Source organism: Pseudorasbora parva, chromosome 20 (genome assembly GCF_024679245.1).
Source record: "Pseudorasbora parva isolate DD20220531a chromosome 20, ASM2467924v1, whole genome shotgun sequence".
Lineage (NCBI taxonomy): Eukaryota > Metazoa > Chordata > Actinopteri > Cypriniformes > Gobionidae > Pseudorasbora > Pseudorasbora parva.
In genome coordinates this window covers 7,457,297-7,474,820 of record NC_090191.1, presented here as the reverse complement: position 1 = coordinate 7,474,820, position 17,524 = coordinate 7,457,297, and the positions used below count along the sequence as shown (strand labels likewise).

The 17,524-nt window shown below is 39.0% G+C and overlaps 1 protein-coding gene across 1 annotated transcript; it reads left to right on the top strand.

Annotated features, from left to right (window-relative positions):
• The first annotated feature begins 283 nt into the window (after positions 1 to 283).
• Positions 284 to 16,249, top strand: LOC137049273 (oocyte zinc finger protein XlCOF6-like). The gene is made up of 2 exons (XM_067427772.1): positions 284 to 786; positions 8,732 to 16,249. The coding sequence occupies exons 1-2, from the start codon at positions 666 to 668 to the stop codon at positions 9,985 to 9,987; spliced, it is 1,377 nt and encodes a 458-aa protein (XP_067283873.1). The 5' UTR covers positions 284 to 665; the 3' UTR covers positions 9,988 to 16,249.
• The last annotated feature ends 1,275 nt before the right edge of the window (positions 16,250 to 17,524 follow it).

Genomic DNA, 17,524 nt, shown 5'->3' with positions numbered 1-17,524 from the left:
GCGTTTAAAAAGCAACGCAGAATGAATGATGTATTATTAAATCTAACATTGCATTGATATATCTAACATTTATCCGCGCTGTGTGAGTAAAGTAACAGAATAAACCCATGAGTAAGTAACAGAAGGATCGAGCATCTCATTTCGCTCTTTATCGTGAATCAGTTCAAACTATTAATTCATTCTCTGGCGAGTGACGTGAGAACCGAAGCTTTCGACTCCGAGTCAATTGAACCGATTGATTCATAACAAATGATTCAGGGGTTTTCCCCCCATCCTGATTATTAGTGCTTTGTGTCTGTATAATTTGCATCCGTTTATGAATTAGTTGTATTCGTGGTTTTTATTTTCTTCTAATCAGGTAATTGTCCAGTAATGCTGCATTCACGTGCTCTCGGAATTATACGAGTTTCTTAGGTAAAAATTGCACATGAACCCCTCACATTTCACAATTTGAATGAAATTAGATCTATAATCGCGACTTTAGAAGTGGGAATTATTACATTTCCGATAGCACGTGAAAGCGGCATTACTCTCATGCTGACGCTCTTACCAGTGACTGAACTAGAGATGATAGAGAGTTTTTCTGTTAATTCTCATCTTAAACAGGACAAACAGAAAAACTCCCGGTGAAGCGACTGAGACCCACATGACACACTATTATAAAGATGGCGTTCATTAAAGAGGAGACTGAAGACGTAAATATGATGTTTTTAAAAGAGGAGAGTCAAGACGTGAAGATTGAAGAAACGTTCAGTTTGAAACATGAAGAAACTGAGGAACAAACAGGTTGGTTTCATTCTCAAAGCTGAACTCAGTCGTTTCATCCCTATTATACAGTGATTTAATACTGAAGTAGCCCAAACAAAACAATTATTTTGTGTAACATTGAACAATATCGAATTGCTCTAAACATTTTAACATAAATGGCAGATAAACCTGAACATAAATGGCAGATAAATGTTAAATCAAGCAATAAATTAGTCATAATTTCGGGTTCCAGACTAATATTTGAGAATAATAGTACTGGTGCCACTAACTAGCGCTAAGAAGTGAGGGGAAATTTTTATTATCATAAAGGCCACTTAATCATAAATGTATTATTGTGTGATTAGCACAGTTTCTAATAGGCCTATTTTCACAGACAGGGCTTAGATTAAGCCAGGATCAGGACATAGTTCAATCAAAACATTTAAGTCTCTTTTTATACACGTGTCTTAGAAATAAAACATTCACGATCATCTTGAGACAATACAATGGCCCTATTCGAATGGTACTAGTTTCCCTAGTGAAAAAAAGTGTTCAAGCAATAGCGATAACCGCACCCTGGTAGGGTTGGGCATCATTTTGATTTGAACGATTCGGATTCTTACTTTCGATTTGGTTCTTTTCAATTCCGATTCTTTGAGAGGTGGAGTCAAAACATGTCACATCGATATTCAATGTTATTTTTGATACCACAAGGGGAAAAAATGCTGCATATACGCATGGATCCTAAAGACTGTTCCTTGTACTCATTCTTCCTGAACTGTTTACAACTATTTATGTTAATACTCTTCAAGATGTGCACTGAGAATTTTTATTGAGTGTATTTGACTAATAATAAGCTGGAAAAAGAAGCAAATGTTTGCACTTGTATGTCGTAGGTGGCTTTATTGCAGTATGTGTGCGTGCACTTCAGATGCGAGTGCGAAATCTGCTGGGATTAGTTAAGTAGAATAATGTGCAATCCCGCAAAACATTCAGACCTTATCACACTAATTAGGGGTGTACCGATCCGATATTAGGATCGGATATCGGCCGCGATACTGACTTTGTCGGGATCGGAAAAATGAACAGATCCACGGGCCGATCCAGGTGTTTTTTTTGTTTTGTTTTTTTAATCGCAGCAGAACTACGTCATTCGTCAGCTTCACGTGTGTCGCGTGCACGAAGCAACATGGAGCGAGCCAGAGAGTCGGATGTGTAGAGAGATTTTATGCTTGCCACGCCAACTAGTTCATCTGTCGGCAATAATACTACCAATTTAATCCAGAAACACCATGTTAAGGAGCACGCTGCATTCCTGCAGCTCATAAAACTAAAGGAGTGGACAATATAGCCCAGCAGCTAACTTTGCAGGATGCAAAGAATTAATTTAGTGTAAGTGACTGATAGTGGATAATGCTAATGTAATGAACTGACGGTAACAACGTGCTTTTGACGCTCGCGCATCTTGAGGAGAAATCAAAAAACCGCCACTCACACATAGTAATTGCGGTAAACATTAAAAATGTTACGTTTTATCTTTATAACATATGATACAGTTAAACAACTTCACACAACCAAATGTGCTGTTTCCCTGAATACCATCACGGTTAACTAATGTTAATGATTGTTTATGGAGCTGTCATAGGAAATCAGTGACATTTTCACTTACATTTTAGATGCAATATTGAGTCTTTTTGTTCTATTTCAGCTGCGAAAATAGTTCCAAACAAAGATTCCAAGCAACAAAGTTCCAAAAAGCAGAGCCATAACACATCTCGCGTGTTAGGAATGATTCAGTGGTTGAATCAAAGATTCAATAACCTGTTCGTAAACGATTGTCTCATTCTTAAAGGAATCAGTCGTTTGAATGAATCGTTTGAATTAATGACTCAATGACTCACTCATTAAGACTCACCTATACTGGTGGTTTAGTTTCCTATATTTTTCAACATTTATTTTGTTTATTCAAAAATACAAATCTCATAACATCATTTAATGCAGTAGTAATTTTTCTGGGTACATAATTTAATTTGATAGTGTCTTATTTAAATTTAATGTATAGATCAAATTTAAGAATATAATATAAAACCTGAAGCATAGCTTATATTTAATAAGATTAGGGGAAAATGCCAGACCTGGAGATCACCAGACCTGGATTTGACGTTGAGTTGTGTTTACGTTTTATTGTGTGCGCTTGGCAGATGTCCATGAGGGGCTGCCCACGTTACTTTCGTTTTATTTGGTTAAAGTCTTTTAAATGTTCGCCGGTTCCCGCCTACTTCTGCCCCCATCGAACATATTGTAGGCTATTACAATTTCTATGTCCAAATTACCAGTACACATACACACCAACGATATGCCATTTGACCCATCACGTCACCACCACTGCGACATTGAAACTTGTTGATGCCTCTCGTAGCCCAGATGGAGCGAGCGTTGCAGGAGTAGCAATGGATGAAGTAAAAGTAAAGTTGGTGAGTGAAGTAGCTATATGAAATACAGAAAGCATTTAACGATTTAGCATTTAACAAGTAACGATTTGTTTTAACAACGATTCGATTCGGCTGAAATAAAACTCACACTGATTTACATTTTTGGCTAAAAAGTTACTGAATCGTTTCGGATCATATCGTTCTAAATGAACCAATATCCTTAAATCGTATCGACAACCTCAAATCGTGATACAAATCGAATCATTGTTAAACGAATCGTTACACCCCTAATTTTGATTATTTTAGGTCCAACCGTTCTTGTCTGTGCCTCACATAATGCAGGTCTATGGTCACTCAAAGAGCACCTCAAAGGTCACCACCTCAATCCATCAAAAAGACATCCTTGATAAATCCGTCTTACAAATATCTATTTATCCAATATGACTTCTGAACTGTAATGTTGTCAGAATTATAATCATACAATGTTTGTTCGTCGGCCAAAGGAGAACTGGCCACAAACACGCCGTTCAAATAAAAACTCAAGATCTGTGACATTTAACATCACTTAGGCTTAAGATTAGACTGACCAAATATGATGTTATGGTTCAGTCTTAATGAGGAGCTAATTACAGTTTACTGTGGACCACAGGTGGCACTATAAATGGCATGTAGACCTCAATCTACCATAAAAATTTTCCTTCCTTTTAAAACTCATTACTTAAAATATGTAATATCTAATAGTATATTCAATATTTTCATTCATCTCTATATTAAAGTCCATTGTTGTGCAGTGGTTTTCAAAACAAAATACATGACTGTCTGTGCACACTTTAAAACAGGAGGAAGATCACTGGTAAAATAATGATGATGATAATATTTATAAGTAGAGATGTTCCGATCAGCATTTTTGGGGCCGATTACCGATCACTGAGATCATGATCTACCGATTGCCGATCACAGAATGGCAGGGGAATGGGAATCTTTTATCTATAATCTTGCAGAGTTTCCACCATTTGTAGAAATGAAACTAAATAAAAAACTGTAGAAATAGGCTCTTCTGTAGAAATAAGATCTTGTAGAACCACCAAGTGTTTATTTAAAAAAAAAAAGAGAAGTTAAGGCTACTGTAGGCCATCTTTCCCAAATAAAGCAGAGTAAAATAACATGATTCCAAACAGAGGGGTTAGGCAGACCAACACACATCAGATCAGCTTAATGGGATGTACCCTCCTAAAACACTGATTACATTTAATAATTTTCAGCTATATGTAAAATTTGTTACACCAAAACTGGCTACTGTCACAAAGGACAAAACTATGGCAAGTTTTTTTTCTGTTAATTTTATGAACATCTGATGTAGTTAAGAAACCAACTACATCAGATCCAAAAAATTAAATAATTCAATTTACTGTATGCCAATGCTATTCTTCCTAAATGATAAGGGTGCTCCGATCAGGTTTTTGGAGCCGATCGCTGATCACAGGAAGCAGGATCTGCCGATCTACTCAGATACCGACCTGTTTGAAGCCTTCTTTTTATCATAGAATTATTTATAGGGAATTTTAGAGACATTCATTCAGGGAATTTATTATTTCTGAAAATGGGGGTATTCCCTGGTTATAGATTATACTATAATCTATAATTTATAATGATATATACTATAGACTCTTGTTATATATTATCTCACTTAAATCTGATAATGTTGACTACTAGATAATGTTGACTACTAAATGAAATTCTGCGTTGTTAATGGGCCATTTAGGCAGGCATATATGTTATAATGGATTTGAATAATGGCTGTTAAAAAAACAAAAGATTCATAACAAAAGAATAATGAGGATTACGTCTCATACATTTCAATCTCATACAAAAGTGTGAAACGATCGTCGAGTGAGCACATTGAAGCATTAATTGAGCTGTTCTCCTTGCTAGACATTATACAAAAGACTGCAAAAGGCCAACAAACTTATTTGATAAAAGCATCTATAAAAAAATCCAAACATGGTCTTAAAATTAATAGTTTTGGACAAAACAGCCTCAGGTTTTAAATAAGCATGACCACACTTGTGGCTTCACTTAATACTATATTCACATAATATTTTTATACATAAAGAGAAATATTTTAAATATTTTTTATTTTTGTTTTAGCCTATATATCTATATTTATAACTTTCTGAGTATTCAGCTGTAAACTCTCAAGTGTTGGCTTTCTAAATATATATTGGTTATGTGTATATTCAGAATAACTTGTGAGTAGCTGTCTTTTTACTATGAGTATGTCTAAACTCAATTTGCTAAATGGACGGGTGACAAGCAAGGGGTTAACACACATTCTCATTCATTAATATCCTCAACTTTTTTTAATGTCTAACATCTGGCTGAAGATGTCTAAGAGACAATGCAGATGAGCAAACACTAAAACATCTGGCAGATGTAAATGCAGACGTCATAGAGTTCATTCTTTAGTACAAAGTTTGAGTTTGAAAAAAAAAATCTATTTTTTATGAATAAAGAAGCCTGTAAAAAATAAATCATTGTTATTTCTTTTGAAGAATTCAAGATCTTCTCTTTAGTTCAGCCACTCATTTTCTTAAGGGTTCAGGTAATTTTGTGCTGAGTGACACATTCGTGTGATTTTAAAGGTCCCATTCTTCGGGTGTTTTCGAAGCTTTGATTGTGTTTACAGTGTGCAATATAACATGAGTTCATGTTTCGCGTGTAAAAAAACCACAGTATTTTTCACACAATTTACTTAACTGTATACCGGTGTTTCCTCTGTCCTAAAAACGGCCTGATGATTTCCTTGTTATATGAAGTCCCTCCTTCAAAAATACGTAACGAGTTCTGATTAGGCCAGCGCTTCCTGCGCTGTTCACACTTTAGCTTATTCACCGTATCCCCCAGAGTTAAATAAGTCCATACATACCATTCTCATCTCAGTGCGTGCCATAACTCTGTCCGATCACTAGCCTAGCTAAGCACAAAGACTGGAAGTAAACGGCTCCATCTAGCCTACTGCTCAATAAGTGATAAAATAATGCCAGCATGTTCTTATTTACATCTTGTGACATGTATAGTTACATTGTGTTCTAAGTCCGATGGAAAATGAAAAGTGATTTTCTAGACCGATATGTCTAGGAACTACACCAGTGGCAGACACTCAGGAAGTTGTTTAAAATCTTGCCGCACCACAGAGCTCCATTTCAAGGTATTAAATCTATATTATATTTCTCTCAAATCGTCAATGTACATACTGATTTAATCCTTTGCTACAAGATACTCATCATGCAGTTCTTCTGTCAGTCAATTCAAAACTGAGCTTGCGCATAATGTGCCTGTGCGGTGTGAGATACCTGAGGCACGGCGCTGAGTTTTGCGTCCGGTGTCCTTCACGTCTTCCCCCCCCCCCCCCCCCCCCCCCCCCTAGGTACAATTGGCTTAATAACGTGCATGTAAACCCACTCAGTGGTCTTTTCCTCTCTAGGCAGGTATTTTTTTAGGTTTATTCATCAAAATGTTTTTATATATTGTGTGGTGTTCTGTATTTCGATCGCGGCTTTAACATGTTAGGTAATATGGTGGATAAACATTCATAAACCGTTTTCTCCTTTTATTTAAACTAATAAAAAAAAAGCCATTGTCAGTTGGCAGGCAGTTTTGGTCACTTTATTAAAAGTTGTTGCTGTGTACAGTGTGTAAAGGAAAATAAAAATAGTTTTACCCTTCTGCTGACAAGTGTCGTGCCCCTCCCAACCCATTCACACACACAGATGATTTGACTATCAGTCGACCATAGAAAGATTCGTCAATTCTGATTCAAATGTCTAAATCCTTAGTTGGGGACATCCCTAATATTTATTATACCGCTTGATGGACTCAACATTTCATTCAGTTACGTTAAACAGCTTTGCTGAATAATATTTGATGATTGTGTTAGTTTGCATGTACTTGATCAAAGCTTATATCACTTGTTTCTGCTTCTTCTCCTGTGTTTTGATCCAGAGGTTCTGTACTGATTCTGAAGATGTATCATAGCGTTCCCGTATACCAGTGAAAACATAGACTGCAGAAATATCCGTTAATGGCGGGAAAGCATTGTGTCATAAATTATAGAAAATCTCTTCAATGGCAGGAAACGAGGAAAAGACAGGACTTTCTAAAGCGGGCCTTTTGACTGGTTCATGTCTGGTTAATTTGACTAGTGATCATACATTACCATTATCATGCCATACCCTTGGCCACATGTAGAGGTGGCACGTTTCACTTCTGCATGTGTAGTGTGATCGCCAACCCTGCTGGTGCATAGCTACTACTTTTGTGTGTTACTTTTATCATTCCGATCGCAAACATCTTCTATTACTACATTAATAGTAAAATTTTCAATTCATTGAATTAATTCTTTAGCTCCATCATTGTGATGGGCGAAACCAATTCATCGTTTAGATTTTGCAACCGATATGAACTGCCATACCGGTGCGTAGCTGAAATAGCCGCTGTATCTATTCTGTGGCCATGAAGAGCGATCTCGGTGTATAGACAGCAGTCCTCTATTAACTGCATATTTTCTTACACTAACGGTTATACATTTACCGGTATAACACAACAATAAATAACTCCTAAAACTAAATCTTTTAATACTGCAAATACCACTTATAGCCATATGATTTTTCAATGATGAATTACAGAATCTGGTCACAAATGAAGCTTACTCTATAAAGTGGAAGGTCATAGAATTGTTGGATGAATAGATCTAAATTGTGACCGTACAATAAATCAGATGTACAGAAAATCTGAATTCGGTTTGTTCTGCCGTGTCTGTGAATGAGCACCGCAGTTTCGTCTACTACTAAACATTCTGTTCAGTATCTGCTTTCTCACTATACAAGGGCACATGAAGTTCATCTGTAGTGTCACAGCCATTTAAGGAACATTTCACTGTTTCAATTGATAAAACTGTCAACATTTGGCGTTTCATATACACAAGAAATCAAAGGTCTCCACAACAACCCATCAAAATAAAGGTTTGGTATAACATGCACAAACATATATATTACTATTGTATGTTAGAGTGTGCTTCGATTAATAAGTAAATAAATACATAAAAATATACCGTTTGTTAAAAAAGTAAAAGCTCTGTCTACCTTGAAATTATTACATAAAATGCACAGTAATGCATATTATTAGTATTATTATTATTAACTACAATAAATATTATTATTATTTTTTCAATTTCTAAATACATAAAAACTGTGATATACCACGAAATTGCCAAAATCTTGCACAAAAAACAAACAAACATGATTGTTGGTCAAACTGCTCATCCTTGATTAAACACCTGCAAAATTCAACCCGATCCCGAAATTTAACCCCAAGTCTTCAGGACTGCTCGAAAAATTAAAGGCAGGCGTCTTTCATTAAAACTCTGCAAGACAGTGGCACTCCAGGACCAAAGCTGCCCACCATTGATCCCTAGGATAGGATAGGTTATATGTCCTACTAGCCTATACCCTGGTATTGATGTCTAAATTGTTTATGTATGTTTTTGCCCCTAGATCTGCTGGCATTGAAAGAGGCAAGTCATGAACTTAATGAAAGGGAAGAAGAGAGAGACTATTATGATAAACATCATGACTTCATGACTGGAGAAAGATCGACTCAGGCTAAAAAGACTTCCTCACAAAAAAGAGCTCAAAAGACAGGTCCTATAAGTTATTTCACCTGCCAACAGTGTGGAAAGAGTTTTAAAAGTAAAGGACACCTTAAATATCACGTGAAAATTCACACTGGAGAGAGGCCTTCCACCTGCCAACAGTGTGGAAAGAGTTTCGCTCCAGGTGTAAGTCTTAAAAGACACATGAGAATTCACACTGGAGAGAAGCCTTTCACCTGCCAACAGTGTGGAAAAAGTTTCACTGATAAAAGAAACCTTATAGTCCACATGAGAGTTCACACTGGAGAGCAGCCTTACATCTGCCAACAGTGTGGAACGAGTTTCACACGTAAAGGAAACCTGCACAGGCACATGACAACTCACACAGGAGAAAAGCCTTACACTTGCCAACTGTGTGGAAAGAGTTTCAGACGTAAAGGACACCTTAAAGACCACATGAGAATTCACAATGGAGAGAGCTCTTTTACTTGCCAACAGTGTGGAAAGAGTTTCGCTCCAGGTGTAAGCCTTAAAAAACACATGAGAATTCACACTGGAGAGAAGCCTTACACCTGCCAACAGTGTGGAAAGAGTTTCACTGATAAAGGAAACTTCATGACCCACAGGAGAGTTCATACTGGAGAGAAGCCTTACACATGCCAACAGTGTGGAAAAAGTTTCACTGAAAAAGGAAACCTTGAAGTCCACAGGCGAATTCACACCGGAGAGAAGCCTCACACCTGCCAACAGTGTGGAATGAGTTTCAGACACAAAGTAATGCTTGACAGTCACATGAGAATTCACACTGGAGAGAGCTCTTTCACCTGCCAACTATGTGGAAAAAGTTTAATTAATAAAGTAAGCCTTAGGGGACACATGAGAATTCATACTGGAGAAAAGCCATTTACATGTGCTCAGTGTGGAAAGAGTTTCAGACATAAATTGACTCTTAATAATCACATGAGAATTCACTCTGGAGAGAAGCCATTCATATGTGAACAGTGTGGAAAGGGTTTCAGATTTAAAGATAACCTTAAGCGCCACATGATAATTCACACGGGAGTGAGCCCATTCATATGTGATCAGTGTGGAAAAGGTTTCAGATTTAAAGATAACCTTAAGTGCCACATGAAGATTCACTGCAGAGAAAACATGTAGACTTGGAAATTAAACCATAAAAATGTTTTGCCCATTCTCTCTTTTTTTAAATTTGATTTCTTATTGTGTACATCCACACCTGACCATCGTCTTTGCTATTGTCACATTTTTCCTGTAGTTTTAATTTCTTAGGCCACATCCACATGAAGCCAGAGCTTTCCCTACACAAACTTTTTCCCCCTTGTCTCAAGAAATATTTACATACACATGAGAGCCCTGAAACCGACTCAAATGAGATGTTATCTGGGACTGTGGTTGTCATAGCTTCATTCATGCTGCGTTTTTACATAAGGTTCTTATGGAGCTGCTTCTGTGACGTTCACAGCAAAGGAAGAAAAGTTATGAATGTGAAAACCAGAATGAGTTTTGAAGGACCTCTTTACACCTGGTATTAATATCGTATCATCAGTAGTCAAGGGAGATGGATACCTCGCTCCCATTCAGTCAGTCACTCTCAACACCACGTTGGAGTGTTGATGAACAGTACTCTCGCTCGCAAGAGTCAGTCTACTTCGAGTGAAACTAAACAAGCCAATGCAAACTGCCATGCAATGAATGTTCCAGGTGCTCATGCCACGCACAGCAGGTAAAAATGAGACAGATGTTTGCATCAAATTAGCTTCAAATTAGCCCTTGTGCTCATGAGCGACTATTGAGCAATCGCATCCGCATCTTCTACTGTCTTTGATGACTGGCTCATTTTAGCACAGTCCAGGGATCAGTTGTGCAAACACAGGGACCTGGTTCTTAAACACCTCAGCCAGTTGGGCCTTTGTGTCTACTGGAAAAAGAGCAAACTCGCCCCCATGCAGAGGATCTCTTTTCTCCGTATGGAGTTGGATTCATTCAAATGTATTGCGTGCCTCACAGAGGAGCACATACAGTCAATGCTCAACTGCCTTAAAACATGGAACATTTTCAGAGGCTCCTGGGGCATATGACGGCTTCAACGGCAGTAACGCCACTCGGCTTGCTTTATATAAGACCGCTCCACCATTGGCTTCATGGCCGGGTCCCGAGATGGGCATGGCAACACGGCACTCACAGGGTAAGTATCACACCGGCCTGCTGTCAGACCTTTAGTCCATGGTCCGACCCCTTCAGGCCGGAGTACCCTTGGAACAGGTGTCTAGGCATTCTGTGATTTCCATGGATGCCTCTGCCATGGGCTGGGGTGCCACGTACAACAGGCATGCAGTGTCAGGGGTTTGGACAGGCCCGCACCTGTATTGGCACATCAACTGCCTCGAGTTGCTAGCAGTACATCTTGCACTGAGCTGCCTGAAAAGGCTGTACGGGGGAAAGATGCATTGGTCCACACAGACAATACTGTGGTCGTCGCGTACAACAACTGAGAAGGTGGTTTACGCTCCCATCGCATGTCGCAACTTGCCCGCCATTTTCTCCTCTGGACTCAGAAGTGTTTGAGGTTGTTTTGGGCCATTCATGTCCCTGGTGTGCGCAATTGTGTGGCTGACTAGCTGCGCTCCCGGGAGAGGTCCAGCTGATCTGGAGACAGTTCGGGTGGCACAGGTTGACCTGTTTGCTTCCCCAGAAATGTCCCACTGCCAGTGGTTTTATTCGCTGACAGAGGGCAAACTCGGCATGGATGCACTCATGCACAACTGGCCCCGGGACCTTCGCAAATATGCGTTTCCCCCTGTGAGCCTACTTGCACAGACTCTGTGCAAGGTCAGGGAGGAGGAGAAGCAGGTCCTGTTGGTGGCGCTACTGGCCTAACCGAACTTGAACTTATGCTCCTTGTGACAACCCCTCCTTGCCCTCTCCTCACTCAGAGACGGGGCACCCATGTCCAGACTTGTAGAAGCTTTATACCTGGCCCCTGGATGGGACGCGGAGGTTCTTACTGGTATATGACTATACCCCAAGAGGTAGTTAACATCACTTTGGCAGGAGCACAATCTACAAGTTGAATCTGTTCGTTGAGTGGTGTTCTTCTCACTTTCTCTCCTTTCCTTCCTGCAACAAGGGTTGAAGCGTAGGCTGTCGCCCTCCACCCTAAGGTTGCTGCGATTTCTGCCTATAACAATCTTGTAGAAGGCAGGTCGGTGGGTAAGCACGACCTGGTCATCAGGTTCCTCAGGGGGGCAAGATGTTTAAATCTTCCTCAACCTCCCTGCAATAGCCTCTTGGGATATTGCTCCGGTGCTCAGAGCACTTCAGAATGCCCGATTTAAGCCCTTCCGGTCAGTAGAGCTAAAGATTCTGTCTGTGAAGACTTTGCTGTTGGCTGCATTGGGCTCCATCAAGAGGGTAGGGGACCTGCAGGCATTTTGAGTCGACAAATCGTGCCTATAGTTCAGGCTGTGTGACACCCACGTTGTACTGAGACGCTGTCCTGACTGTGCCCACGTTTCCTAACACTCCCTTTGGGGACCAGGTGGTGAACCTGCAAGCGCTGCCCCTGGAGGAGGTAGATCCAACCTTGTGGATCTACGTGGATGGAACACAAAGCTTAAAGTCTTCAGATCAGCTTTTTGACTGTCACGGAGGCCAGCAGAAGGGAAAGTCTGTCTCCAAGCAGAGGATGGCCTACTGGATAGTGGATGCCATCATCTTGCACAAGGTGTGCCTTGTCCGCTCAGGGTGTGAGCACATTCTACTAGAAGTGTTGCATCCTCCTGGGCGTTGACACGTGAGGCCTCGTTGTCAGACGTCTGTAGAGCTGCGTGCAGGGAGCTCCAGAAGCAAACTCTGTCAAGTCCTCCATCACCCTCGGTGCCAGACTTGCCGGTGTGTCTGGCATCAGGCCATTTGCTGCTGAATCCTTTGCGGTACGATGTGGATTCCGCAGCATTCCCTTCCACAAGGGCACACTTTCCCAGTGTTATCCAAAAAGTCACTGAGTGGGTAATGTGGAACAGCAGCTCAGGAGGCACAAACTGCCTGGAAGGGGCAGATGCCATGGTGCTTTGATAGGGATTCCTACTCGTTGGTACTCTGATGTGGTGTCGAGAGTGACTGACTCAATGGGAACTTTCGAAGAAGGGAATGGAGGCGCCACGCTCTGTCGCCATGTCCACTGTACCCTGCTGGGGTGCCAGTCTACCTTCTCGGCTCCTCAGCAGAAAGCTAATTTAATTCAAACACTTGTCTCATTTATTCCCGCTCTGCGTGACATGAGCTCCTGGTGCAATCATTGTATGCCAATGTGCATTGGCTCGTTAAGTTTCACTCAAAGTAGACTGAGATTCCTATTTGTCGGTACTCTGAAGTGGCATTTCTATTCCCTCCTTCAGGGACAAGGGTTACATGCGTAACTGAGATGTTACACCCAGAGTATTTTTTTTCATTTTTTTTTCACTTTTGACTAATTCTGTCCTGATATCTTTAAAGGGAGGGTCGATGTGCAGGTAAATGTATAGGCCTTTTCAGATCTTTCAATCTAATGGATGGCATATGCTCACACAATTTGCATATGAATACAAAAGGAGATGGCAGAAAAACATACGGAGAGCATCAGCTATAGTTTCTGCTCTGACAGCTGCAAGATCACGTTGAACATGGTGTGTTAGAAATCAGGAATGGTGAGAACACTGCGCTTGGTGTATTTTTTCATCTTCAAGCTAAACTTTGAAGTTCAAATCCCATCTGACTAGCACATTTCCCCTGTTTGAATCTATTCAATCACACGTGGCTACACTATGAAAACAACTTGGTAAATTACATTTTTGACTACCTCTGGACATGTTTCGAAAGTGGACAAGCTGTTGTGACAAGCAATATTTAACACAGATATTTAGCATCATTCACATTTGATGGGATCGACCAAATTGCATCTTAATACCAGGTGTAAATATAGCCTAAAAGATACTGGGCCACTTAAAGGACCTCTTTAATTGTGTGTCCTTGTGGAAGACTGATATTCATGGCTGGTACCTATCGATCTGGATGACTTGTTTCCAGCTATTTGGAAAGTCCGCCAGCGTTTGTATCCTCGGAAAGGAGGAGTTAGACCTTTGTTGTAATCTTGAAATGCAGAAATGCTCCAGCTGGTGTTAATAAACGTGAGGTCTCTTTAATTTTAAGAGTATTGTTAATCAATTAATTTAGACTTTCTTTTTGTGACTGAAGCTGGGCTTTGTTTTGGACTTGAGTGTAGAAATGTACACACATAAACAGAAATATAAAGTTATGTTGCACGGATAAAAATAGAGCAGATATAGTTCTGTTAAGTTTAGAAAAGCAAAGATTTAGGTCCAACACATGACTTGAATGAAATGAACTAATCAACTGCACTTAAATTGGTTCCATAACGGTAAGATGAATATCATGTGATATTTCTTATTTAAACGAGGTTCAAATAGTCTAGATAATTGTTAATGTACGCTATTCTTAAGAAGCCCTAATGGTGGTGCATGGATTCCTCAATTTACCATTGCAACTAAAGGAAAAGAAAGGGCAGTGATGTTCACAGCGACTGAGCAGAGTTTCCTTTTCGAGAATTATCAAGTGAAGTCAACTGTTTTATACAAAACTTTTACAATGACGATTCTTTCAAAGCAGCTTCACAGTGTTAAACAGGAAAATATTACAACAAAATTTGATTCAGCTGTACAGTCACTCTGGTGAGAAAGTGATGTTATCAGTGATATAGTTGATACAGTTAATTTAGTAAATACATTTTTTAATATTTAGTTGAAAACTTAGATCGAAATTTTAGGCGCTGTCCACACGAAGCCAGAGCTTTCCCAATCCGATCCTTTTTTTTTTTCTCGTTTCAAGAAATATCTGCGTCCACACAAGATTACCGAAACAGACTAAAAACGATGTAGTTTGCATGCCAGGCCAGTGTGTGGTGCTGTAATTCTGCCACAGAAATGCACTAAAAACAGAGAGGAAGAGTTGTGGCTAGAAGGGGTATAGCAGTGGTAGGAGGTGAGGCAAAATCTCACAATAAAATAACAATAAATACATTTGCTACTTGATAAATACATTGTACTAAAACTATGTTTTATTAATGCATACACCTATCCCAACCCAAAACATACCTTTACAATAAAGCAGATATGTTAATAAAATGACGCAATATTGTGCGCATGCTTAGTGCCCATAGTTGTATCCCTTAACTCTTTCACCGTGATGGACGTAGTGTGATGACCTCACAGTTTCAGAAAATATACGTATTCGCTGTACACATGAAAACGGAAGATTGGCGTTTTCAGATTTATCCACTTTGGGACCCGGGATTTGTGTGGACGAAACACAATTACAAAATTATACATATACAGCTAAATGCGTTTCCTTGTGGACGGGGCCTTATTAGTGTCCCCAACTGAGCAAGCCAAGCCAAAGGCGACAGTGGCAAGGAACCAAAACTCCATCAGGGCATGATGGAGAAAAATAGACATTAGGAGAAACCAGGCTTAGTTGGGCAAGAGACAGGTTTATTAAGGATTATGCGTCAGTGAGGCGATTTCAGAGGAGACACTAATTGACACGGTCTCTGCAGACACTCCAGAAATGCCCTGGTCATGTCTGGGCGCAGGGCCACTATCTGATCTGGAGGTGGCTTCAATCTGGCTGACTGCGCTAAACCTTGGATAAACAGAGAGACTAACATTAGCGTAGATGTCACTATTTAGGATGATCATGTGTATAATATGATCATGATCATACTTCCTGGGCCCAGTTTTTCAAAAGGTTTAATCCAGATAAAATTTATCCGGATTTAGTAAATCTTGATCACGTAATCCATTTTACTTTTGGAGCCAGTTTTTTTTAAAGCAACATCGGATTGGATCAATCTGATCCGGATAGGAACTTTTCAGGATCGCCAAATCTGGATAACCAGTGCTCAAACAGGATAGGAAATCACAATGTAGAACTATAGATATGAAAAGAGCAACAAGTAGAATAGCCAGTGTGGGGTGAACATAAATTTATTTTTATTTAAAATTAAAACACATTTTTAAAAAAACTACAAACAAGGAAAAACCCCACCCCATCCTCTTCCAGCAGTCTGCTCATCTGAGACCTACATCACAAACACTGTACATTGAGGATATTTATAACAAGTATTAAGTATAGATATACTGTTATCATTGCATGCATCACTAATAAATATTCTAAGGATCAAAACCAAGATTGGATTACGTGATCTAATTCGATTATGTAATCCGTTTTTTCTTTTGAAAAACACATTTTCAAGATTTGATCCAATCCATTATCCAAAATCCCAGTGGATTACTTTTGAAAAACTGGGCCCTGGTTCTAGTAAGTACTCGAGCTGCAGTTTATTTATTAACCCCTTAAGTGTCACTGGCCCACCGGTGGGCCCATTTGCCACTGCATGTTTAAAACAATATATCCTATATTTGTCCTGATCTAATGTTGACAAACTATATATCATTCGAAAGCTTACGAACTCAAGATTCATCCTGTGCAAACTGATTTGAAATCGGACCTTGCGTTACCATGGAAACGGTGCTCTAAATTATTCTAGCGGGCTCCTCCCCAAGTGGCGTTGTCATGTTTCATATTTATTTAACATATTTATTTAATTTATAATAAAAACCTTTTCTAATCTTGACAAAACGCATATCGTCGGAAAGGTCTTAGTCTCACGGTTCTATATCTGAAAACTGTTTTGTGATATTTACACAAAAATATATACATTTGACAAAGGAAATTGCATTTAAAAAAATCAATGGAATTTCAATGACACCCGGTGGCTATTTGTGGTACAACGCCTAAACAAAATCTCATGGGAACTTCAATTTTTGTGATATCAACTTCAAATTTGGAACACAAATTCATTAGACATATGGCTTTGATTTGATAGTAATTTTAGAGTCCACATTATTTTGTAATATATATATTTTATATTAAATATTAAATATCTAGTACAGTATATTTGATTTACAGTACATTTAAACTTCCATAACTTTTTTAAACTTAAATTTTTTGAAGTGATTTCACTTGAGCAATACTCTGCTGACTGTCTTCTTTAAAATGAGACCAAACTTCTGTCTATATTCCAAAGCATTCTTGAATTGCAACCATTTAAGTTTGGATAGTGAATTTTCATGTATATTTTCAAAAAGGGGGGTGACACTTAAGGGGTTAAGTGAGCAGGGCAACCACCCAGTAGAGCATTACAATAATCTAGCCATCACACATTAAGCAAAATATCTTTAAACTCTTAAAACATTGATTGTCTTTTGGTTAACTTCTGTGGGGATGGAATATTTGTACTTATGACACCAAACATTTATAAAACTGTATAGAACTTGTTCACATTTAACAGTATAGATTTTGGGTGAAATTTTTTGAGTAGGAGTTGGGAGAGAGGTGGTTAATAGAGAAATATGTAGATTGGGATGAAACTGAGGTGAGACTTGAAGTGGTGCGTTAGAGAGACAGTTCAGATGTTAAATTCCAGAAAGTGTCTTTTTTTTCTTCTCAGTGAGTAATCTTTCCTCAGTCAGACAGCCCAGCATCTGCTAGTTAAATCCAATGACACATATTTACACGATGTATGCTTACAATATTGTTATTTATTTTTGTTTTATTT

Coding starts and splice junctions, on each gene's coding strand:
- LOC137049273 (XM_067427772.1), top strand. CDS start 666: ATGGCGTTCATTAAAGAGGAGACTGAAGACGTAAATATGATGTTTTTA. Junction 787..8,731: donor AGAAACTGAGGAACAAACAG/GTTGGTTTCATT, acceptor TTTTGCCCCTAG/ATCTGCTGGCATTGAAAGAG.